The sequence below is a fragment of the Canis lupus genome, chromosome 2 (genome assembly GCF_003254725.2).
Source record: "Canis lupus dingo isolate Sandy chromosome 2, ASM325472v2, whole genome shotgun sequence".
NCBI classification, from domain to species: domain Eukaryota; kingdom Metazoa; phylum Chordata; class Mammalia; order Carnivora; family Canidae; genus Canis; species Canis lupus.
Window position 1 is genome coordinate 70569011 of NC_064244.1, and position 26672 is coordinate 70595682.

Here is a 26672-nt window from a genome sequence, read left to right on the forward strand (position 1 = left end):
CTATAGACGGAGGGTAGAAGAAATCATTCCAAACAATTCTGGTAATTCTTGCAATACTTCAAATTCTTCATTATTATAGTATTTGTTACAATGATCTATAACCAGTGATCTTTGATGTTACTATTGTGATTATTTTGGGGCACCATGAACCCATATGAGACTGTGAACTTAACTTATAAATCTTGTGGGTTTTTTTTTTTTAAACATTTTGTTTATTTATGTGACAGAGAGAGCATGAGCAGGGAGGAGGGGCAGAGGGAGGGAGCAAGAGAGAAGCAAGTTCCCCATGAGCACAGAGCTCTGATGTGATGTGGGGCTTGACCCCAGGACCCTGGGATCGTGACCTGAGCTGAAAACAGACACTTAACTGAGTCACTCAGGTGCCCCTGTAGTGTGTGTTCTGACTGTTTCACCCACCTGCTGTCTATTCTCCCATCTCTCTCCCTCTCCCTAGGCCTCCCTAGTCCCTGAGGCACAATATGGAAATTAGGCCCACTAATAACCCTACAATGTTAGGGTTAGAACACTCTAAGTGTTCAAGTGAGAGGAAGAGTCACAGGTTTCACTAGACTTTTATTTTTAAAAAGATTTTATTTATTTATTCATGAGAGACACACAGAGAGAGGCAGAGACACAGGCAGAGGGAGAAGCAGGCTTCCCACAAGAAGCCCGATGTGAGACTCGATCCCAGGACCCCAGCATCCCGCCCTGAGCCAAAGGCATATGCTCAACCACTGAGTCACCCAGGCGTCCCAGGTTTCACACTTAAAATCAAAAGCTAGAAATGACTGAACTTAGTGAGGGAGGCATCTCAAAGGCCAAGATGGCCAGAAGCTGGACCTCTCGTGCCAAACAGTTTAACCAAGTTGTGAACGCAAAGGAAAGGTCTTGAAGGAAATTAAAAGTGCTACTCCAGTGAATACACGAATGAGGAGAAAACGAAACAGCCTTACTGGTGATTTGGAGAAAGTCTGAGTGGTCTGGACAGAAGATCAAACCAGCCACAACATTCCCTTAAGCTGAAACCTAATTCAGAGCAAGGCCCTAACTCTCTTCAATTCTGTGAAGGCTGAGAGAGGGGAGGAAGCTGCAGAAGAAAAGTGTGAAGCTAGGTGAGGTGGGTTCATGAGGTTTAAGGAAAGAAGCCACTTCCATAGCATAAAAGTGCATAGTGAAGCAGCAAGCCCTGATGTAGAAGCTGCAGCAAGTTATTCAGCAGATCTAGCTCAGGTAATTGATGAAGGTACCTACTCTAAAAAGATTTTCAGGGACGCCTGGGTGGCTCAGCAGTTAAGCGTCTGCCTTCAGCTCAGGGCGTGATCCTGGAGACCCGGGATCAAGTCCCATATTGGGTTCCCTGCATGGAGCCTGCTTCTCCCTCTGCCTCTGCCTCTCTCTCTGTGTTTCTCATGAATAAATAAATAAAATCTTAAAAAAAAAAAAAAAAAAAAAGAAAAGATTTTCAATGTAGATGGAATAGCCTTAAACTGAAAGATGCCATCCAGGACTTTCATAGCCAGAGAGGAAAAATCAATGCCTGGCTTCAAAACTTCTAAGGACAGGCTAACTCTCTTGTCAAGAGCTAATGAAGCTGGTGACTTTAAGTAGAAGCCAATGTTCACTGACCATTCTAAAAATTCAGGGCCCGTGGGCAGCTCCGGGTGGCGCAGCCGTTTAGCGCCGCCTGCAGCCCAGGGTGTGATCCTGTAGTCCTGGGATTGAGTCCCACATCAGGCTCCCTGCATGGACCCTGCTTCTCCCTCTGCCTATGTCTCTGCCTCTCTCTCTCTCTCTCATGAATAAATAAAATCTTAAAAAACAAAAATCCAGGGCCTTTAAGAACTATGCTAAATCTACTCTGCCTGTGCTCTACAAATGGAACAAAGTCTGGATCATAGCACATCTGTTTACAACATGGTTTACTAAATATTTTAAGCCCACTCTTAAAAACTACTGCTCAGAAAGAAAATATTACTGCTCATTGACAATGCACCTGGTCACCTAAGAGCTCAGATGGAGATGTGTAGTGAGATTAACTTTGTTTCCATGCCTGCTAACACAACACCCATTCTGAAACCCATGGATCAAGGAGTAATTTTGAGCTTCAAGCCTTATTATTTAAGAAATGTATTTTGTATAGCTGTAGCTGTCATAGACGGTGATTACTCTGATGGATCGGGGCAAAGTAAACTGAAAATCTTCAGGAAAGGACGCCAATCAACATGCCAGTAAGAACACTTGTGAATGGGGCACTTGGGTGGCTCAGTCGGTTAAGCACTGAGGCCCACATTGGGCTCCCTGCTCAGCACGGAGCATGCTTCTTCTCCCTTTGCCCCTTCCCTCTTCTCATGTGTACTCTCTCTCAAATAAACAAATAAAATCTTAAAAAAAAAAAAAAAAAAAAAGAACACTTGTGATTCACGGGAAGGATTTTTCCAAATATCAACATTCACAGGACTTTGGAAGAAGTTGATTCCTACCCTCATCGATGACTCTGCAAGGCTCAAGACTTTAGTGGAGGAACTAACTGCAGATAAGATATTAAAAGAAAAACTAGAGAAGCGGAGCCTGACGGTGGAGCCAAATAGCTCAATCTCATGGTAAAACATGAACAGATGAGGAGCTGCTGCTTAGTGATGAGCAAAGAACGTGGTTTCTTGAGATGGAATCTCCTCCTGCTGAAGATGCTGTGAATGTTGTTGGAATGACAACAAAGGATTCCGAATATTAAATAAATTTAGTTGATAAAGCAGCAGGGTTTGAGAGAACTGACTCCATTTTTTTTTTAAGATTTTATTTATTTATTTGACAGAGAACGAGAGAGAGAGAGAATATGCGTGTACACATGCACACACAAGCAGGCAGAGCAGCAGGCTGAGGGAGAGCAGATAGCCCTATGCAGGGCTCAATTCCAGGACCCTGGGATCATGACCTGAGCTGAAGGTCATGGCAGATGCTTACGGACTGAGCCACCCAGGTGCCCCACTGACTCCAATTTTGAAAGGAATTCTACTGTGGGTAAAATGCTATCACACAGCATCGTTTGTTACAGAGAAATCATTTGTGAAAGGAATAGTCAACTGATATGGCAAACTTCATTGCTGTCTTATTTTAAGTTGTTCCAGCAACCCCAGCCATCAACACCCACCACCCTGATCAGTCAGCAGCCATCAGCATCAAGGTGAGATCCTCTACCAGCAAAAAGATTATGACTTGCTGAAAACTCAGATGATGGTTAGTGTTTTTTAGCAATAAAGTGTTTTCTTTCTTTTTTAAAGATTTTATTTATTTATTAATGAGAGACACAGAGAGGGAGGCAGAGACACAGGCAGAGGGAGAAGCAGGCTCCATGCAGGAAGCCCGATGCGGGACTCAATCCCAGGACCCCAGGATCATGCCCTGAGCCAAAGGCAGACGCTCAACCACAGAGCCACAGGCATCCCAGTGTTTCTTTTTTAAAAAATAAGCTCTACACCCTACATGGAGCTTGAACTCATAACCCTGAGACAAGGGTTCAATCTCATGACCCATGAGATCCCGATCTGAGCAGAAACCAAGAGCCAGATGCTTAACCCACTGAGCCACCTCCCCAGCAACAAAGTATTTTATTTTATTTTGCAACAAAGTATTTTAAAAATAATATGTGTACATTAGTTTTTTAGACATCATACTACTATGCACTTAATAGACTGCAGTACTGTGTACTTTTACTTGCACGAGTAAACAAATTCATTTGGCTCACTTTGTTGTGATATTCGCTTTATTGCAGTGGTCTGGAATTGAACCCACAGTACCCCTGAAGTATGCCTAAGGTGTAGTTCCCTCAGTTCTAATGGAAGCAAAATAAAAGGTGACATTTTCAAAGGTACTACAAATAAATACTGATTACAATAAAGTATATTTTAATGACTGGCACTGAAGTAATAGATGTCAAAGGTGCTGTTCAGTTCTCAAATATCTAAAGATGCACTAATACTACAGTTACTAGCTATACAGATTAAATGTATTAATATTTAATATATTTATATTAAATACAATTTGCAATTCAGTTTCTCAGTTGTACTAGTCAAACTGCAGATGCTCAATACCACACATGGCTACTATGCTGGACAGCGCAGATACAGAACACTTCCATCACTGCAGAAAGTTCTATTGGATTTGCTGAATCTGAAGGGTTTTTAAAGTCCACTAGGAAGTATTCTAATAACAAAACATTTATCTCAAAGCACTAACTGAGGTCCTTGGGTGGCTCAGTTGGTTAAGCGGCTACCTTCAGCTCAGGTCATGATCCCAGGGTGCTGGGATGGAGCCCTGCATTGGGCTCCTTGCTCCGCGGGCAGTCTGCTTCTCCTTCTGCCTACTGCTCCCCTTGCTTGCTCTCTCTCCATCAAATAATAAATAAAATCTTAAAAAAAAAAAAAAAAATCCAGGGCAGCCTGGGTGGCTCAGCAGTTTAGCACCAACTTCAGCCCAGAGTGTGATCCTGGAGACCCGGGATCAAGTCCCACATCAGGCCCCCTACATGGAGCCTGCTTCTCCCTCTGCCTGTGTCTCTGCCTCTTTCTCTCTGTGTCTCTCTCTCTCATGAATAAATAAATAAAATCTTTTTAAAAAATTCAAAGCACTACTGCACTTTTCCTAAGCATGTGGTATCTATCTTCCATGGCACCAACGCTAACCACCACCTACTAAAGGCACTATACCCTCTGAGGGAACCCTGACAGTTAAAAAAATGTTTCTTTTTATACAGTACAACTAGTAAGCTATTAATACTCTCTCTTTAGCACTGAATTACTACTTTTTGTAGTAACATCCAGTTAGCCTTTGACTATTAATAACAATTTAAGGCCTAAGGAAGAATTGTCTTATTTTAAAGATTTACTGAGAGGGGCACTTTACATGTCTCAGTGGTTGAGCTTCTGACTTCAGCTCAGGTCATGATCCCAGGGTCCTGGGATTGAGCCCTGCATCAGGCTCCTCACAAGGAGCCTGCTTCTCCCTCTGCCTCTCTCTCTCTCTGTGTGTGTCTCTCATGAATGAATGAATGAATAAATAAATAAAATCTAAAAAAAATTTACTGAGAATTATATCTATTTGTTATCCATTGAAAACTAATAACCTCCATCTTACTGGCCTTTCATTTACTACTCTTTCTACTCCAAATAGTACTTTTTCATGGGCTGAAGGTAGATTTTGGCAGTTATAGTGAAAGTGATGAGGAGTTTTATTTTTTTTTAATTTTTTAAAGATTTCATTCATTCATTCATTCATTTATAGGCAGACACAGGCAGAGGGAGAAACAGGCTCCATGCAGGGAGCCCGATGTGGGACTCGATCCCAGGGCCCCAGGATCACTCTGTGGGCCAAAGGCAGGTGCTAAACTGCTGAGCCACCCAGGGATCCCCTGATGAGGAGTTTTAAAGAAAAAGTACTTTAGGGATCCCTGGGTGGCGCAGCGGTTTGGCGCCTGCCTTTGGCCCAGGGCGCGATCCTGGAGACCCGGGATTGAGTCCCACATCGGGCTCCCGGTGCATGGAGCCTGCTTCTCCCTCTGCCTGTGTCTCTGCCTCTCTCTCTCTCTCTCTGTGACTATCATTAAAAAAAAAAATAAAAGAAAAAAGAAAAAAAAAAAGAAAAAGTACTTTATAAAACATGATATTCATAAAAGCTAAGTCCCAGTGGCTTCTATTAAGGAACCAAAAGCTATCAATGATGCATGAAACTAACCAGTCATAAGTCAAAGAGCTGCCCAACCCAGGGTTTTGAAACAAGTTAAATGTTCTCCAGTAAAGTGGCATTCATTGCTGGTGACTCAGAGAGATGACTATTAGCCACTGCCATTTCTCTCCTTCCTCCTCTCTTTCATTAATTCTTTCTAACTTATCTGGCCCTCAATTTTACTTCAAGTGAGAAAAATACCTAAACATTACCAAGCAATATTCTGAGCCACATATTCAGTAAGAATATAATAAATGTCTGATAATATTTGTAAAGTTACTAAAAAATTTCTAACAAGGAACTTCCTTAAACATTCTTTCCTAGACCATGTGCAGGAGAATAAAGCCTTCATCGTCTACGAAATAAAAATTCTGAGTAATGAACACCTGGCTACACTATGAGTCAACAATAATTCCTGCAATAGGAACCAAGGATGACTATATTAATGGTGTTTCTATCAAACTTGCTCCAACTGGAAATTCAAATGCATTTTATTCTTTGATTTCCATGTATGAGGTATATACCTCTTTTGTACTATATCTTCCCTCAAAGCCCTCAAATCTTTTTCACAACCACAGATTCTAGGAGATGAAGTGCAGGGAGAAAAAAGGTTATGCATATAATTTCTAAATTCAAAAAGAAATTATGTTTTGGGTTATACAAAATTGTGCTTCTAAATCTTGATTTTTAAAAAAAGTAACAGGGGATCCCTGGGTGGCTCAGCGGTTTGGTGCCTGCCTATGGCCCAGGGCCCAATCCTGGGGTCCCAGGATCGAGTCCCACATCAGGTTTCCGGCATGGAGCCTGCTTCTCCCTGCCTGTGTCTCTGGGCCCCCCTCCCCCCTGTGTCTATCATGAATAAATAAAATCTTAAAAAAAAAAGTAACAGTGGGGGCCCCCATAGCATTAGACTCTTGATCTCAGGATTGTAGTAAGTTCAAGTCCTATGTTGGATATAAAAGATTACTTAAAAATAAAATCTTAAAAAAAAATAACAGTGAAACACATTAACATTGTAGGAAAACAATCTAATAAGGTCAGAGAAAATATGGTCAACGTGCATTTTCGCTCACCTGCCTATGCCAAAGCTTAATCCTAGCTAACCTTTTGGAAAAGCTAATCTTTATTAGCACTACTGAGGCTATAAAAATGTAATCACCAAATAAAATCTTTCAAGATACAAATCTGACTATTGTTTTTTCAGCCTAAAAATAATTTATTTTATTGAAAGAGCCCTAAATGTATTAGGATCCAATTAGCTATTAAACACTGTACCAATACTCACTTGGTTTCCAGGCCTACACAACAGGGGTCTTCAGAATCCTAAAATCCAAGGAAGAGCTGACAACCAGTTTGTTGTAGTGAAGGAAAAGAAAAGAGATAAATGGCTGAAATAATTCTTCTAGGATTCATGCACTTGGGAAAAAAGTTTTCTGTATCTTTACACAATTTTATAAATCTTCCCAGTCTGACAGAATTTGTTTGTGGCGCACAGCTTTCAATTCTGACATCCTCCTATGTGTGCTTGGGGCAGTGATAGATTATTTCTTACTGCTTCCAGTTTTATTCCTTTCTAATCTGTCCTCAACAGTGGTGCCATAGTGATGTTTATAACAGCACAAATTTAACAATGTTCTTTACAGATTACAAAAAAATCCTTCAAACCCTGATGCAAGCCCATCTTTCTAGCAAGCCTCTTCTCTCACTCCTCTCCCATACCTGCTCATCTTCAGTTCTAGCACTAATTTTTAGTCCCACTGCACCACCTGAAATTCCTAAACTATAACATGTTCTCCTGGGTCTATCTACCTATGTACCTGCTGTTCTAGTTGCCTGGAAAGTCCTCTTCCTCCCTACAATCCCTCATCTGGCTAACTCCTGCTCTTCAAATTCCAGTTTATGTGTCACTTCCTCTTCAAAGCCTTCTCTGAACATCTTCCTTTTGACACTTAAGACTGAGTTAGGTATCCCTCTTCTTCTTTTTTTTTTTTTTAAGATTTTATTTATTTATTCATGGGAGACAGAGAGAGGTAGAGACATAGGCAGAGGGAGAAGCAGGCTCCACAAAGGAACCTGATGCAGGACTTAATCCTGGGACTCCCGGATTACACCCCGAGCCAAAGGCAGATGCCCAACCGCCGAGGCATCTGCCCCCCCCCCCTTTAAAGATTTATTTATTTGAGAGAGGAGAGAGAGAGAGAGAGAGAGCGAGTGCATGTGTGAGCAGGGGAAGGGGCAGAGGGAGACAGAGAATCTTAAGCAGACTCTGCGCTGAGTGTGGAGCCTGATCAGGGCTCTATCTTGTGACTTTGAGATCATGACCCGAGCCAAAATCAAGAGCTGGATGCTTCACCAACTGAGCCACCCAAGTGCCCCTGGTCTAAGTATTTTACATGTATTAATTAATCTAATTCTCACAAGCATGTAAGTATTCCTTTTATTATCCCATTTAATAGATGAGGAAACTGAGTCACAGAGGGGTAAACTTGTCCAGTGAGTTCAGAGCTAATAAATGGCAAAACAGGGGTTCATGTCTAAGTAATCTGGAGGTGAATCTCTACTCCTAATAATACACTGTAGACCTGAAAATATGCTGAATTCACAGAATTTATTTTGAATCTTAGAAAAACTCTAGGAGGTTTTATATAACAAGAGTAAAACTTAGGAACAGAGCAGTTTTGCAAACTGTCCAAACAGCAACGTTAAAATACACATTTGTTCTCTTAGTTCATCCCTGATATTTCCAGTACAACCACCAAGAATGATGCTTATCATAAAACCAATTTTTAAAGGAATTTCTTAGAAAATAAAGGTCTAAAATCAAGAAAAGTTGGGTTTTTCGGACAGAGACATTTCTACCTCTTACTCCTCAAACTAAACCTACAACAAAAATACTCCAGCTCCAGTGTTTTATGAGAAACACAAATTACTGAAGCACCTTTAACCCATCCTGGGAGCATTATTAGCAATATAAAAGTATGTTTCATCATCATGTACTGTCTAGGTCTATCTTTTTTTAAAAAGATTTACTCATTTACTTGAGAGAGACAGAGAAGGGAGAGTCAGGGAGCTGGGGAGGACAGAGGGGAGAGAGACTTTCAGAGAGTCAACTTCCCCCTTAGCATGGAACCCAATGGGGGGCTCAATCTCAGAACGTTGAGATCATGACCTGGGCTGCAATCAAGAGTCAGATACTTAACTGACTACACGACTAAGGTTCCCTGTCCCTCTATATCTTTAAGATAATTAGGAAATCCCTAGTTTTTCTTATCTCCTCAGGTTTTACAAATTTTCTGAATACAAGACAAAACAACAAAAAGTTCTCCTTAAAGAAACTGCCAGGGCAGCTCTGGTGGCTTAGTGGTTTAGCGCCGCCTTCAGCCCAGGGCCTGATCCTGGAGACCCAGGATCGAGTCCCGCATCGGGCTCCCTGCATGGAGCCTGCTTCTCCCTCTGCCTGTGTCTCTGCCTCTCTCTCTCTCTCTCTCTCTCTGTATCTCTCATGAATAAATAAATAAAATCTTAAAAAAGAAAAGAAAAGAAAAGAAAAGAAAAGAAAAGAAAAGAAAAGAAAAGAAAGAAAAGAAAAGAAAAGAAAAGAAAAGAAAAGAAAAAAGGAAAGAAAAGAAAACTGTCACTAGGGATGCCTGGGTGGCTCAGCAGTTGAGCGTCTGCTTTCAGCCCAGGGCGTGATTCTGGAGTCTCGGGATCAAGTTCCACATCAGGGTCCCTGAGTGGAGCCTGCTTCTCCCTCGGCCTGTGTCTCTGCCTCTCTCTCTGTGTCTCTCACGAATAAATAAATAAAATCTTAAAAAAAAAAAAAGAAAAGAAATTGCCCCTGAACTGTTCAAAGAACACAGATTTAGAAAAGGAAACAGCTATACAAGCAAATCTTGTTTGATAATGTCCTTAAGTAAAAGTCATGCTGAATAACACAACTCTTTGTATATGTATAAAAACATTTCTTCATTTTGGCTCATATTGATAGTTCTTATACTCCTCTTTGAGAGCTGAAACTGTATCTTATTCATTTTTTTCCCTTCATGGTAGTTAGGGCAGTGTGCCAACAAAAATTTATTTATTTATTTATTTATTTTTAGATTTTTATTTGTTATTTATTCATGATAGACATAGAGCGAGAGAGAGGCAGAGACACAGGCAGAGGGAGAAGCAGGCTCCCTGTGGGGACCCTGATGTGGGGCTGGATCCCAGGACACCAGGATCACTACCTGAGCTGAAGGCAGACACTCAATCACCGAGCCACCTACGTGCCCCCTAAAGACTACAATACAATCTGATGTTATTCTGGCTACCACCAGAAAAATGCTGGTTTGATGAAGAAAAAACAAAGCAAATCTTCAATAAGGAACTGAAAGCCACAACTACCATTCCACAAACAATCCATTATACTGCTGTCACCTTCTTGTAATGGAAGCCTCCATTAGGGGATGTGTGTGTATGCACACGTGCATGGGTTCTGGACCCCACTGATGTTCAAACAGCAATCTTGTAAATACTCTGCTGTTTTTGGGTCAAGTCAAAGTTCTACCATGAAAGGTATTTTATTTTATTTTTAAAGATTAATTAATTAATTAATTAATTTATGAGAGACAGAGAGAGTGAGAGAGTGAGACAGAGAGGCAGAGACACAGGCAGAGGGAGAAGCAGGCCCCATGCAGGGAACCGGATGCGGGACTCGATCTGGGTCCCCAGGATCACACCCTGGGCTGAAGGCGGCTCTAAACCGCTGAGCCACCTGGGTTGCCCTGGGTCATTTCTTTTAAAGTAAACTCTACCCCCAATGTGAGGTTCAAACTCACAACCCCGACATCAAGAGTCTCATGCTATACTGACTAAGCCAGCCAGGCACCCCATGAAAGGTCATTTCTAACATGACAGAACACTGATCAAGCCCAAGAAGACAACCACTGAGGCCGTTTTGAAATTAATGGTTTCCTGCCTAATGGGAAATGTTTATACTAGTTTCATTATCAATTTTAAAATCCCAGTGATCAGGACAAACATTATATGGTCTCATTCATTTGGGGAATATAAAAATTAGTGAAAGGGAATAAAGGGAAAGGACAGAAAATGAGTGAAAATATCTGTGAGGGTGACAAAACATGAGAGACACCTAACTCTGGGAAATGAACAAGGGGTAGTGGAAGGGGAGGTGGGCGGGGGGTTGGGGTGACTGGGTGATGGGCACTGAGGGGGGCACTTGGCGGGATGAGCACTGGGTGTTATGCTATATGTTGGCAAATTGAATTCCAATAAAAAAATTTTTTTAAATATATACCAAAAAAAAAAAAAAAGGAAAACCCAGTGATCATTCTTAATCTGATTTTGAAATAAAGTTGAGGATACATTTTTAAAATTAAAGATATTTAGGGGCAACTGGCTCAGTGGTTGAACATCTGCTTTCAGCTTGGGTTGTGATCCCGGTGTCCTGGGATTGAGTCCTACATCAGGATTCCCGTGGGGAGCCTGCTTCTCCCTCTGCCTATGTCTCTACCTCTCTCTCTGTGTCTCTCATGAATAAATGGATAAAATCTTAAAAAAAAAAAAAGAAAGAAAGAAAGAAAAGGACCCTCTCTACCCACCTCTACTTATCTTTACAAGTAAGAGAAAGCAGAAGCATGCAATTGGGAAAAAAATCAGGCTGGCCCCCTGATTTTCAATCCAGAAAGGTCCACCACTGGACTCCATGTTATATCTGTGATTCATGTGGGCAAATGATTCTCAGCCAGAGAGAACATCAGAATTACCTGTGAGGATCTGTGACTAATGGCTATTTCTTTTATTTATTTATGAGAGACACAGAAAGAGGTAGAGACATAGGCAGAGGAAGAAGCAGGATCCATGCAGGGAGCCCCATGTGAGACTCAATCCCGGGACCCCAGGATCACGCCCTGAGCCAAAGGCAGATGCCCAAATGCTGAGCCACCCAGGTGTCCCTATTTCTTTAGATAAATAACAAACAAGAGGTGCCTGGGTGGTTGAATGTCTGTCTTTAATTCAGGGCATTATCCGGAGGTCCCAGGATAGCATCCCACATCGGGCTCCCCGCATGGAGCCTGCTTCTCCCTCTGCCTATGTCTCTGCCTCTCTCTGTGTGTCTCTCCTGAGTAAATAAAAAAAATCTTAAAAAAAAAAAAAAAGCCTGAAAAGGTAGAATAATAAAGGGATACCATTTTAGATCTTAAAATATAACTATTATAATAATAAGCAGGGCTGCTCGGGTGTCCAGCTCTTGGTTTTGGCTCAGGTCATGATCCCAGGGTTTGGGATTCAGTCCTGCTTCATGCTCCCTGCTCAGCTGGGAATGTTCTTGCTCCCTCTCTTTCCCTCTCCCTTCTCTTCTGCCACCCAATACTCTCTCTCTCTGAAATAAATAAATCTTAAAATAATAATAATAATAAACAATGTAGGGCAGCCCGGGTGGCTCAGTGGTTTAGCGCCACTTTTGGCCCAGGGCCTGATCCTGGAGACCGGGGATCGAGTCCCACATCGGGCTCCCTGCATGGAGCCTACTTCTCCCTCTGCCTGTGTCTCTGCCTCTCTCTCTCTCTCTCTCTCTCTGTCTCTCTCATGAATAATAAAATGTTTAAAAAAGAAAAGAAATCAATCTCAAAAGGCTATGATTCCAAGTATATGACATTCTTGAAAAGGTATGAAAGGAATGAACCACTGATACATGCAACAGCAAGTATGAATCTCAATAGCATTATGCTAAGTGGAAAAAAAAAACAGAAAAGGCTATGTGGTGTACAACTCTATTTATATACCACTATAGAAAAAGGGACAGAATTCAGGTCCAAGTTGCCAGAGGCTGAGGGTGGAAGGATTAGATGGAAATTATTTAAAAAGGTAAGCGGGGTAGTTTTTGGGTGAAAGAAATATCCTATACCCTGATTGTAGTATGGGTTATGCAATCTTACACATTTATCAAAAAACAGGAATATATATTGCTTTGAGCAGTGGCAGTATCGTAGCCAATGAGGTTTATCTGAGGTGTGATTATTGCTAATTGAAAAAACAGGAATATATACCTATAAATGGTAACTTTTATTGTATATAAATTGCATCTCAATTAGTCACATATAAGCAAAAATTTTAAAAAAGGAATCTTCTGGGGGATCCCTGGATGGCTCAGCGGTTTGGTGCCTGCCTTCGACCCAGAGCGTGGTCCTGGGGTCCCGGGATTGAGTCCCACATCGGGCTCCCTGCAGAGATCCTGCTTCTCTCTCTGTGTCTCTCATGAATAAATAAATAAAATCTTAAAAAAAAAAAAAAAACAGGGATCATGTCTTATTCATGTTTATACCCTTAGAGTCTGAGACATTCAGTTAGTATATATTTACTCTGTGTTTGGCACCATGTTATAAATATTACAAGTATGGGGGATCCCTGGGTGGCGCAGTGGTTTGGCGCCTGCCTTTGGCCCAGGGCGCGATCCTGGAGACTCGGGATTGAGTCCCACATCAGGCTCCCGGTGCATGGAGCCTGCTTCTCCCTCTGCCTGTGTCTCTGCCTCTCTCTCTGTGTGACTATCATAAATAAATAAAGAAAAAAAAATTTAAAAAAATTAAAAAAAAAACAAATATTACAAGTATGAATTCATTTAATTCTTATTAGCAACCTGTGGGAAAGGCAAAATCCCTATCCTTATTTTACACGTAAACTGAAGTTCAGCAAGTAACCTGAAGTTCAGCAAGTAACCGTATTGCCTAAAAGGACATAGCCAAGAAATGGCAGAACTGGGATCTGAACTCAAGTTTCTCTGACTCCAGAGCCTGAGGGCTTAACTATTAAAACATGCTGTCGGGGAATCCCTGGATGGCTCAGCGGTTTAGTGCCGCCTTCAATCCAGGGTGTGATCCTGGAATCCCGGGATCGAGTCCAACGTCAGGCTCCCTGCATGGAGCTGCTTCTCCCTCTGCCTGTGTCTCTGCCTCTCTCTCTCTCTCTCATGAATAAATAAATAAAATCTTAAAAAAAAATGCTGTTTTGCTGATTGCTGATTTTGCTCAGTGTTCACTGAACAAATGAGTGGCTGAGGAACAAGTCAATTGTGCTGGAGTCTGATAGGTTAATTAACCTAATTCTAATTCATGAGAAGAATAAAATGTCTTATATTTTAAAAGACTGTACTATTATGCAGAGATATAACATGGTTATTTTAGGCATAGCAGTTAAACTGCACATGTAAAATGACCATTATAGTATTTAATTCCCTTTAACAAAATCTTTTTATTATCTTTTAAGTCGAGAAATTAGTTTTATAAATTTTATTTTATTTTTTTTAAAGATTTTATTTAGCCTTTCATGAAGATGGTGCCGAAGGAGAAGAAGGAAGCCTCTGCCCCTCCCAAAGCTGAAGTCAAAGCCAAAGCAAAGGCTTTGAAAGCTAAGAAAGTGGTGCTAAAAGGCATACACAGTCACAAAAAAAAAAAAAAAGAAGATCCATACATCACCTACATTCCAATGACCCAAGACCCTGGGTCTCCAAAGGCAGCCCAAATATCCTTGAAAGAGCGCTCCCAGGAGAAACAAGCTTGATCACTATGCCATCAAGTTCTCCTACTACTGAGTCAGTCATGAAGAAAATAGAAGACAACAACACACTTGTGTTCATTGTGGATGTCAAGGCCAATAAGCACCAGATCAAACAGACTGTGAAGAAGCTCCATGACACTGATGTGGCCAAGGTCAACACCTTGATCAGATTGGGATCATCTAAACTGAGTCCAGCTGGCTATAAATCTAAATATAGGGCAGCCCCGGTGGCTCAGAGGTTTAGTGCCTGCCTTCAGCCCAGGGCGTGATCCTGGAGACCCGGGATCGAGTCCCACGTCAGGCTCCCTGCATGGAGCCTGCTTCTCCCTCTGTCTGTGTCTCTGCCTCTCTCTCTTTCTCTCTCTGTCTGTCATGAATAAATAAATAAAATCTTAAAAAATATATATAAATATAAATTTTTTCACCATAAAAAAAAAGATTTTTTCATGAGAGACACAGAGAGAGGCAGAGACATAGGCAGAGGGAGAAGTAGGCTCCCTATGGGGAGCTCAATGTGGGACTTGATCCCAGGACCCTGGGATGACAACCTGAGCCAAAGGCAGACGCTCAACCACTGAGCCACCTAGGTACACCTATAAATTTTATTTTTAACACTGAGAAATATAAAGAAGAAACAAAAATGTCCTTAACAGTACAACCCAGATAAAATCCCTGTTTATAAAAAAAAAAAAAAAGAAAAAATTCCGTTTATGTTTTGAAAAATAAAAGTAACACATGTATTTAGTTTGAAGATGCAAACCATACAGGCAAATACAGAATGATAAGTGAAAGCCATTCATCTCTCCTATTACTTCCTTTTAAGTTTAATTTCTATAATCATTGCCTATGCAGTGTTGATGACACACTGATAAGAGCTCAGTATGCAAAAGTAAATTCAGATGGAAACTAGTCTACACATTTATCCGACTTATCCCACTTGCTATGATGTTCTAGGACAAGGAGTAGTCAGAAGGGATGAAAAATGCTGAAAAGAGATGAGAGAGAGTCAGAACTGTCACCACTACCACTTTTCAGGCTTGCATTACCACTATGGTTCATCTTTTTCTAATGACAGAAAAAAAAATTACACAGTATCTGTACTATTAAAGTTTACAGAGGCTGATGTTCTATGCACTCTATTTCCCTTAAAATTGGTAATTCTAGGGGCAGCCTGGGTGGCTCAGAGGTCTAGCGCCACCTTCAGCCCAGCGTGTGATCCTGGAGACCCAGGATCGAGTCCCACGTCGGGATCCCTGCATGGAGCCTGCTTCTCCCTCTGCCTGTGTCTCTGCCTCTCTTTCTGTGTCTCTCATGAATAAATAAATAAAATCTTAAAAAAAAAAAAAAAGATTGGTAATTCTACCTTTTTTTTTTTCACAGATTTATTTATGAGAGAGAGAGAACATGAGCTGGAGGGAGAGGGAGAGACTCTCAAGCAGACTCTACACCGAGCACAGAGTCCGATGTGGGGCTTAAGATCATGACAAGATCATGATCCGAGCCGAAACCAAGAGTCAGCTGTTTATCTGACTGAGCTACCTGGCACCCCTGGTAATTCTACTTTACACAGAAAATTTAAAACCACAGTAAGAAATACATACAAATATGTATTGTGTGCTTACTCTTGGACAGTGGAATGTAACAGTAGAAAGAGCTTGCCCTCCATAAGTTTATAGTCCTACCAAGAAAGGAAGATATTTAATATATGTTTTTAATAATGTTTTTTTAAAATTTCTATTCAAAACCTTAGAAAAAATAGAACAAATATCATTTTTGGCATAGTTTAATTCCAAAGGAATTTACCTCCTACTCCCTAAGGATCTCAAAACTAATTAAGTTCATATTTTGGTCTTCATTCATAAAGGAGAGGGAGTGCAGGCTGTGTTATTAAACACATTTTGAACTTCAAGTGATAACAACATAATAGCATCACAAAATGTTTTCCCATGAACTTTGTTTTTGTTTTTTTTTTTTTAAAGTAACCTCTAAACCCAACTTGTGGTTTGAACTCACAACCCTGATATCAAGAGTCATATGCTCCACTGACCCAGCCAGGCAGGCATACTGTTTTCCTATGAACTTCGAAGTCAAGTGCATTAGCTTTGAGCATGGCTCCTTAACATATGTCCTTGAATAGCTAGGAAAAACCCCATTATAACATTATAATGACTTATAAATTCAGTTACAGAATAGGAAGAAAATAATTAATTTTATTTGCTTAGATATAGCTTGTTTTCTACTTCAACATACCACTTCTCATTTTCTCTATGTGATACAAATTTTAATCCAAAGGAGATATTATCTTGTAAATCTGTTCCTAGAATACCATGCATATGAACAAATATGCAACTAGCTTCAAATTCAGGATTCATACTAATAATGTATCTCGTTAAACAATTATTTCATCAAACACATACCAAAAATTTTTTTTTTTCAACAAATTGTGTTCACTTCTATGGAAGGGAGGGTATACAGAAACTTTAAAAAGTTGTCAGAAGATTTTGGGAAGGCAATATAGTATACAGATCCTCTCCTACCCCAAAAACCTTTAGGAGCTTCATATGACAGGGTTTCAGTCCCTTTTCTGGCATGCCATGGGAAGAGTGGCTGTTAACCCATAACAGATGATAAGGGAAGAAGGAAGAAAGCAGAAGCAGTAACAACCATTTTTAAAAGCAGTGGGGTATAAGTGTCACAGTGGCAGAAACTGTACACACATCTTTCCTGGACCCTTCCTTCCTCCAGCACTTAATGTATAGTACAGCCATTACTCCCCCGCCCCAACTCCTCCACTAAAAATTATTATTAATGAATAATACTTTCACTATCAGGTCCTTTTGAAACTGGGGATGAAAGGGAAGGAAAAAAAGAGAATTAAGGTGAAAACTATTTGATTCCTTTATCACCTTCCCCACTCCATGAACTTTGAATGTCCATCCCACACCAACACTGGTAGTATTCAAGAGGTCTATTTCTTGGAAGGGATAAAACAACTGGCTTCTGGACTGGAGACAGAAAAGACAGTGGATGGTGGGAACACAGCACTAAAAGCTGAAGGGAACTGGACAACCATGTGCACAATAATGCTCCCCACCAATCCTCTTCACCCCTTACCTCCTAGACCTCTAGTCAGTGACGGGAAGATAAGCTCCTACTGACTTGGGGCTTCTTCCTCAACGAGACAGACAAGAAGCTCACCTTACAGAAAGGCCCAGAGGTATTCAGCCTATGCGTTTAAAGCTTCTAATTTAAAGCTTCTCACTCTTAATCATGAGCAGACAGCTAATTATTAGGAGACATCAGAGGAAAACTCTAACATAAAACAGATCAAAACAAACAGAGAAAAGCAACTTTAGGGGAAAAGGGACTGTGCAAGGCCAAGAAAGTTTGTTGAGGACAATAAAAGGATATGATGAAAGAAATATTCTGTGAACAAAAGAGATCTAGAAGTTCAGAACATAAGAGTAGAAAATTTTAATTGATGATAAAGATGAATAAATCCTCCAGGAGGCAGAGCTAAAGGAAAATGAGGTGAGAATCAGGAAACTTCTGGGAGGCCTAGCATCACGAAGCATGTGGCAATCAAGAAAGAGAAAGACATGAGATTGAGTAGGGCTATCCAGGATGACAGCTGTGCACCACACCCAGAGAAACAGCTGTCCAGATTGGAACAGTGTGACTCAAGAGATATACTGAAGGTGGCTGTCACTACAATCTCTGCTGCCATTTGCCCTCTTCTTGAATATAAGAATGTAGTGCCCAGGTAAGCCTGGTCCTCAGCTTATCTTCACTAAATGCTGATGAATTTCTCCTCAAAATACTCAGAGCTAGCTGTTTAATGAACTCAGAACACTCAATTCATCCCACAGTAGTGTCTTTTTTTTTTTTTTTTCCACAGTAGTGTCTTAACCGAACTCCCAAAAGCTGTAGGTGGGTCATGGTCAACTTGGGAGGAATCAGAGAACAGCTCACACCGTCTAACCATATTTCTGTCACCTGTCCAAGACTGGGTCCACACTGGAGCCCTGCCCAATACAATTTCCAGGACAAGTCCTGACTTTGCCAAAGTTGCTTTTCTTCCATAGAATAGACTCTTTAAACCTCAGGAAACTGAAGAAAGTGTGGTCCCCAGATGCCTGGGGATCCCCGAGATTCTTCCAGGAGCCTAAGAGGTACACAGATATACTTAGTAATACTAAGGGAATATTCACCTTTTTCACAGTGTTGACACTTGTATCAATGGTACAAAAGCAATAGTGAGCAAAAGGTACCTTACTCAAATCAAGTACCTGCTGGTACCTTAACACAAATCAAGGCAGCAGCACCAAACTGTAATAGGACTCATGGTCTTCATTATCATGTTATTACAGTTAAAAATAATGCCAGTTTTAATTTAAGAATGTCCTTGATAAAGCTGCAAAATTATTAGTTTTAATAAATCTCAATCCTTCAGTACATGTCCCTTTATTATTCTGTATGAGGAAATGACATATACTTAATATATGACATAACATAAACTTAAGTATAACTGCTACCTTTAGTAAAGGCACTTGTGTTGCAAGCTGAACTGAGGTTTTTTTCATGAAATACTGTTTTTACTTAAAGAGTAACTATATTATCCAAGCTTACATATTTGATAGGCATTTTCTCAAAACTGAACAAAAGTGAATCTATCACTACAAAGAAAACTGACAGTACTTGTTGCCAGTGACATAGGTTAGGCTATAGGTCTGTCCCCTCTGGAACCTGATGTGTCAAAATCCCTCACTTCTATTTTCAGAATACAACAAAATAATTCTTTTTCAATCTATCTACATAATTCTTAGCTAATTTAATTACAACAAAATTCTCACCCTAACTTACAGGGGCTCTATCTTCTTAGAAACAAACTTATTTTACATTCATAATTCTTATCTTTATCAGGTGGTATTGAGCAGACCATAAACCAGTAAATATTATATGTTTTGTAAGCAACTAAGAAAATTCCATTTTTCTCTAGAATCCACATTATGAATATAAATGTTAATCAAGTTACAGATTCCAAGATTTAAAGTATAAGAGGAAGAGTCTCACTAGCACAGAACACAACCTTTTTCTCATATTGGTGATCAAAAGCACATTTCGATTTACGTTTCAATTGACTACTGACCAACCCTAACTACCATAGCAACTCTCTTTTTAGTATTCCTTAGTAAATTTAAGTTACATTTAAATTTAAATTAAATTTAGTTAATTTAATGATAAATTTAATTAGATCCAATTAAACTTAAGTTATGCTTAAGTTAGGTGAGGTAAAGAGGTCAAAGAGAAAAAATAAATTTCCAGTAACCACCTCTGAGTAGTCAAATGTTCCTCTAGTTTGTCATATGTACATGTTCTTTAGGATTTGTCACCAAGCAACCAAAATCAACTCGATTTACTAAACTGTTCATAAGTAATCCCCTCCAGATAAATCTGGTAATAAATTCTTGGTAATAAAATTTATGACAAAAGTACTGACTGCCCTCTAGTGTTCAGATTGAGGATTATGCTGATGAACTCGTAAAATACCCTTGGGTGGGGAGGGGAACCCAAGGTCCTAATGAAGCCATTTAGGGTCATTAACAGCAGTGGAGAAATTCAGACCTTGCCAAGTGTTCAGCCATCTTCTTAAAGCAAGACAACAGCTATTAACCTGAGCTATCTAATTACTTGTACCAGTAGCCCAAGTACCTGACCTTAGTTATCTGGGGTAACTGGGCAGGAGTAGAATGTAACATTAGTAACATTTTTACTATACTTCAAGTTACACTGGTATAAAAGGAGATTCAGACGTCTTTACACTTGGCAAAGAATCATAAAATGCTTGAATCAAAATCTTACTCCAGCATGCTAAGGTTAAACAAGAAAAACGGCCTCTAATCCCTTTCTTTGCTGATGCATATTTTAAACACCTCTTTTAAATTTTAAGTACTTCCTAGTCTGCAATATGATTTTTTTTGAGAAAAAAAAGGCCAAAAAAAAAAAAAAAAGGGCCCACAAATACCATTTACTAAGAAAAATGCAGATGATACTTACCAAATGGATCTTCCATGCCACTATTAACCAGTTTAGGGAGGTGGGGTGTAGTTTCTAAAAAGAGAAAAAGGTAAATGATATATTTACAACATAAAATTCATCACCTTTTACGTTTTTTTTTAACCCAATTCAGTAATGCTGATTAAAATTTAAAATTGGAACATTATAGAAATGTATAATTTATTAAATGAGAATATTACCTACTGGGATTTAAGACAGGTGAGATATAGATATATAGCATAAAAATATCGTAAGACATTTAAGGCTAATTTTCATTTTAAAATATATTATTCTCGGGCAGCCCCGGTGGCACAGCGGTTTGGCGCCGCCTGCAGCCCAGGGTGTGATCCTGGAGACCTGGGATCGAGTCCCATGTCGGGCTCCCCGCATGGAGCCTGCTTCTCCCTCTGCCTGTGTCTCTACCTCTCTCTCTCTCTGTGTCTCTCATGAATAAATAAATAAAATCTTAAAAAAATAAAATATATTATTCTCAGTTTACTCAAGTAAGTTTCCTTTCCAATCCCCAACTTGAATTTATGAGGGTATAAGGAAAAAGGAAAATTTTTATGTAAAACAATACCCCCCCACAACAAAACTCATGTAAGTACCTGAGAAAGGGTATGAGTGATACCTTAGAAGGAACTGGCTTTGCCTAAAGAATGTAGAAGTTATTTAAAGTAAGTTGTCAGTTTAGAATGCTCAAGTATGAAAATAAAAGAATGTTTTGAAAGAAATTTGACTGAGTACAGATATCTAATCTCCCTATCCCTTAATTAGACTAGGATCAGTCTGCCCAATCTTGCTTCCTATTTCTCTTGCGGTTTTGAAACTCTCTAAAGCCGCCCCAGCTCGTGATCCCTAGATATAAGGAGGAATTACCATCTTGGCAGGATTAACTGATCCTTATTATCAGAAAGAAGTAGGGTGGCTGTTCTAGAAGGGGACAATGACAATATATCTGGAACCCAGATGACCCATTTGGGTACCTATTGGTACTCCCTTTCCCAATTCTGAGAGTAAACAAATTGGATACTCTGGCCTGAGAAAAGCATGGTAACTAGTGGTTCAGATCCCTAAGTAATGAGGGTTTAGGTCATACCACGAAGTACTAGCCATCAAGATTGGCGGAGATGTGGGCAACCCGGGTGGCTCAGCAGTTTGGCGCTGCCTTCAGCCCGGGGCATAATCCTGGAGACCCGGGATCGAGTCCCACATCAGGCTCGCTGCATGGAGCCTGCTTCTCCCTCTGCCTGTGTCTCTGCCACTCTCTGTGTGTCTCTCATGAATAAATAAATAAAATATTAAAAAAAAAAAGATTGGTGGAGATGGGGGACACCGGGGTGGCTCAGTTGGTTAAGTGTCTGGACTTTTTGTAAAGGTAATTTTTTAAAAGATGTATTTATTTGAGAGAGAGAAAGGCATAGCATGTGCAGGGGAAGGACACAGGGAGAAAGAGAATTCTCAGGCAGACTCTCCAGTAAGCACAGAGCACAACATGGGCCAATCCTGAGTCAAGCCAAGAGTCAGCCACCTACTCTACTGAGTCACCCAGATACTGCAAGCATCTGACTCTTGATCTCTGCTCAGATCTTGATCTCAGGATCACAAGTTCAAGTCCTGAGGTGGGTTTCACACTGGTGTGGAGCCTACTTAAAAAAAAAAAAAAAGAAAAAAAAAAAAAAGAGATGGCAGCTAAGGACAAGGGGAACCTGAACGGAGAATGGAGGGAGGTAATGATTATTATTTGTAACATGGAGACCAGTTACAGCCCAGATACAGTTCATCACACCAACCTTCCCATCCTAAGTATCCCCCAGGAAGAGAGGCCAATCAGAATTCTGGAGGAGCTGTTCTCTCAACACATATAACAAACATGAAGATACAAAATGTCAAAATTTATGGGACACAGCTAAAGCAGTACTTAGAAACATTCAGCTGTAAACACCTACATTAAAAAGAAAGATCTCAAATCAATAACCTAATCTTTACCATAAGACACTGGGGGAAAAAGTAAACAGTAAAGATTAGAGTGGAAATAAATGAGATAGAAAACACAAAAACTGGGCAGCCTGGGTGGCTCAGTGGTTTAGCGCCGCCTTCAGCCCAGGGCCTGATCCTGGAGACCGGGGATGAGTCCCATATCGGGCTCTTTGAATGGAGCCTGCTTCTCCCTCTGCCTGTGTCTCTGCCTCTCTCTCTCTCTCTGTCTCTCATGAATAGATAAATAAATAAAACCTTAAAAAACACACACACGCACACACAAAAATTAACTCAAAATAAATAAAGGATTGAAATATGAGAGCTAAAACTAATTAGACTCTTAGAAGAAAAGACAGGTCTAAATTTATGACCTTTGGTTAGGCAATTAGGTTTCTTAGATACGATACCAAAACCATAAGCAACAAAAGAAAAAGTAGATAGGGATCCCTGGGTGGCGCAGCGGTTTGGCGCCTGCCTTTGGCCCAGGGCGCGATCCTGGGGACCCGGGATCGAGTCCCACATCGGGCTCCCAGTGCATGGAGCCTGCTTCTCCCTCTGCCTGTGTCTCTGCCTCTCTCTCTCTCTCTCTCTCTCTCTCTGTGACTATCATAAATAAATAAAAATTAAAAAAAAAAAAGTAGATAAAGCTTATATTATCAAAATTAAAGACAGAAAATAACAAGTGTTAAGAGGACCTGGAGAAATTGGAACCCTTGTGTACTCTAACAAAATGGTGCAGCCACCGTGAAAGTAGCATGGCAGTTCCTAAAAAACTTAGGGGTGCCTTGTTGGCTCAGTTGGTTAAGCACCCAACTGAGTTGGGTCAGTTGATCTCAGTTCAGGTCTTGATCTCAGGGTTGTGGGTTCAAGCCCGACACTGAGCTCCCCCTAGGTGTGGAGCCTACTTTAAAAAGATTAAAAACAGGGCAGCCCCGGTGGCGCAGTGGCTTAGTGCCGCCTGCAGCCCGGGTGTGATCCTGGAGACCCCAGATCGAGTCCCACATTGGGCTCCCTGCATGGAGCCTGCTTCTCTCTCTGCCTGGGTCTCTGCCTCTCTTTCGCTCTCTCTGAATAAATAAATAAATAAATCTTAAAAAAAAAAAAAAAAAAGATTAAAAACAGAATCATAGCATGATCCAGCAATTCTACTTCTGGATATATACCCAAAATAACTGAAAAGAGGAATTCAAACACATATTTGTATACCCATGTTCATAGTAGCATTAGTGACAATAGCCAAAAGGTAAAAACAACCCAAATACTCATCAACAGATGAATGGATAAATAAAATGTGGAACATATTATTCAGCCTGAACAAGGAACGAAATTCTGACATATGTTACAACAATGTCAATCCTGAGACATTATGCTAAATGAAATAAGCTAAACCCAAAAGGAAAAGATTGTATGATTCCACTTTACCTACAGCAGTCAAATTCAGAGACAGAAAGTCAGATGCTGTTTCCAGGGGCTGAGGGGAAGTGAGAATGAGGAATTATCACTAATGGTTATAAAGTTTCAGTTAGGAAAATGAAAAAGTACTGAAGATAGATGGTGGCAATGGTTATAGAACAACGTGAAAGTACTTCATGTTGCTGACTATACCTTTAAGAAATGGTAAACTTTGTTTACACAAAATATTGTGTATATTTTATTGTAAGTAAAACAACAACTGAATCTTGGTAAGATCAGTGAGTATTATGGCATTTTAACTAGCCTGACTCCCACTTCCATCTCCCTAACTCTGTTAGCCTTGAAAACCAAGAACCTCACAACTACAGTGGCTATGGAAACCAGCAGCCGAGGAGCTACTGAAAAGGACAGAATAAATTTGGAGCTCCCGAAAAGCGCCAGCCCCAGAGAGCCATTAGTACGTGATCTGACTGCTCCCCGTATCTTTATTTGACCTGACTCACCGTTTGTTCTGTGTGAATAGCTCTATCCTTCAGACATTTTTCAAAACATAGTCAGTGGCAGCTGTTTAACATCCCCACAGCCTAAGGCAGTGATATCAGTCAGCTAGAGTCTAACAGGACACTGAACAAAAAAAACCATAAAGTTCAGGAACAAGAGGTCTATAAGGGACTTTGGAAAACCCTGATGTTCTAGAAACCCTTGGGTATCTAGAAGGGCACATGCATTTGCAGACTGTGCACATACCCAGGAAAAGCCTGAAAGCGCCCTGATATCTTACCTCTGGTTGACCTTGAAATTCTGTGCAGGCAGGAAGTAGTAATGGCTAAAGGAAAATTGTAAATTGCCTGCAGGGAACGTTGCAAATATATGCCAACAGACAGAGCCCCCTTGGCAAAGGCTACTGGATAATTTAAATGTTCAAGACAGTTAAGGAAGTCTTTGTCTAATCATTAGCTAACCACTAAATCAACCAAGCAGAGACTTCAGTGGCCATATACAACAAAAAATACAGGCTCTACAGATATTTAGTCCAGGAAAGTCACTAAATAAACAGCAACAAGAAATCCACAGGAGGGAGGGGAGAATCTGAATGGCAGACTTGCCACATTATTTAAAACACTTAGTTTTCTGAAGAAATTACGAGATACATAAATAAAGAGGAAAGTATGGTCTATATAAGGGGAAAAAGCAGTCAACAAAACCGTACCTGAGGAGGCCTAGGTGTTGGACTTACTAGACAAATACTTTGTTGTTGTTGTTGTTAGAGAGCAAGAGAGGAAGAGCACAAGAGGCAGGAGGGGCAGAGGGAGAGGGAGAAGCAGACTACCTGCTAAGCAGGGAGCCCAAAGTAGGGCTCCACCCCAGAACCCTGGGATCATGTCCTGAGCCAAAGGTAGATATTTAACCAACTGAGCCACCCAGGAGTGCTTAAAGACTTTATTATTTTTTTTTATTTTTTTAAATATTTTTATTTATTTATTTATTCAGAGAGAGAGAGAGAGAGGCAGAGACACAGGCAGAGGGAGAAGCAGGCTCCATGCAGGGAGCCTGATGTGGGACTCGATCCTGGGTCTCCAGGATCACAACCCGGGCTGCAGGAGGCGCTAAACCGCTGGGCCACGGGGGCTGTCCTTTTATTTTTTTTAAAGATTTATTTACCTGACAGAGAGAGAGCACAACAGGGGGAGTAGCCGACAGAGGGGAAGGGTGGGAAGCAGGCTCCCCACTGAGCAGAGAGCCTGATGCAGGGCTCAGGGCTCCATCACAGGACCCTGGGATCATGACCTGAGCTGAAGGCAGATGCTCCACTGACTGTGCCACCTAGGCACCCCTAGACAAAGACTTTTAAGTAAGCTATTCTAAATACTTCAAAGAACTAAAGAAAACCATGTTTGAAGAACTAAAGTATGCGCATAATGCCTCATCAAATAGAGAGTAGCAAGAGAAATTTATTTTATTTTATTTTATTTTATTTTTTTAAAGAAAGAGGGCAGCTCCGGTGGCCCAGGGGTTTAGCGCCGTCTGCAGCCCAGGGTGTGATCCTGGAGACCCGGGATCGGGATCGAGTCCAACGTCAGGCTTCCTGCATGGAGCCTGCTTCTCCCTCTGCCTGTGTCTCTGCCTCTCTCTTGCTCTCTCTGAATGAATAAATAAATAAATCTTAAAAAAAAAAAAAAAGAAAAAGAAAAAGAAAGATTTTCTAGAATTGACAAGTAAAATAACTGAAAAAAATTCTCTAGAGCAACAGCAAAAGTAACTACATAGGTAAATATAAAAGACAGTATAGGGGCGCCTGGGTGGCTCAGCGGTTGAGCATCTATCTTTGGCTAAGGGCATGCTCCTGCAGTCTGGGGATCAAGTCCGGCATCAGGCTCCCCAGGGGAGCCTGCTTCTCTGTCTCTCATGAATAAATAAATAAAATCTTAAAAAAAAAAAAAAGACAGTATAAGTGTATATACTTAATTTTTTCCCTATCTAATTTAAAAGAATGCATAAAGCTATAATTATAAAAGCATGGTAATGGGCTTGTGATATATAAATACATAATTTATATAAGAATAATAGTACCGGGCACTGAGGTGGGCACTTGACGGGATGAGCACTGGGTGTTATTCTGTATGTTAACAAATTGAACACCAATAAAAAAATAAATTTATTAAAAAAAAAGAAGAATAGTACCAAGGGGAAAAGGAACAGAGCTATACTGAAAATAAATTGGTATATACCTAAACAAGATTACTAGATTGGGTTAAGGTAAAATGTGAATTGTAATCCCCAGAGCAACCACCAAAAAACAAACAAACAAACAAACAAACAAACAAAAAACTAGCTGGGAGGTCAAATCAGTTGAGTATTAACCTTCCAACAAGTATAAAAGTAATTAGAGAAGGATGAATTAATACGGTCTACAGTCATTAGAAGCCTCAACACAGGGTAATCAT

General features: G+C 40.5%; 1 protein-coding gene and 1 non-coding gene across 7 annotated transcripts in view; one reads left to right on the forward strand and one right to left on the reverse strand.

Moving 5' to 3' along the window:
• PHACTR4 (phosphatase and actin regulator 4) overlaps nucleotides 1-26672 on the reverse strand; it is a 98122-nt gene that overhangs the window by 52839 nt on the left and 18611 nt on the right. For all 6 annotated transcript variants that reach the window (XM_025447790.3, XM_049105591.1, XM_025447797.3 and 3 more), the window contains exon 2: nucleotides 20335-20388. Coding sequence is in view for 4 of the 6 variants with exons in the window: in XM_025447797.3 (XP_025303582.1) it covers nucleotides 20335-20350 (16 nt within the window). In the remaining 2 variants the exon portion in view is untranslated. The remainder of the gene's footprint in view (nucleotides 1-20334; nucleotides 20389-26672) is intronic.
• Nucleotides 12688-12823, forward strand: LOC112660701 (U4 spliceosomal RNA). Its single transcript, XR_003137144.1, has one exon. It is a non-coding gene; the product is annotated as a U4 spliceosomal RNA (small nuclear RNA).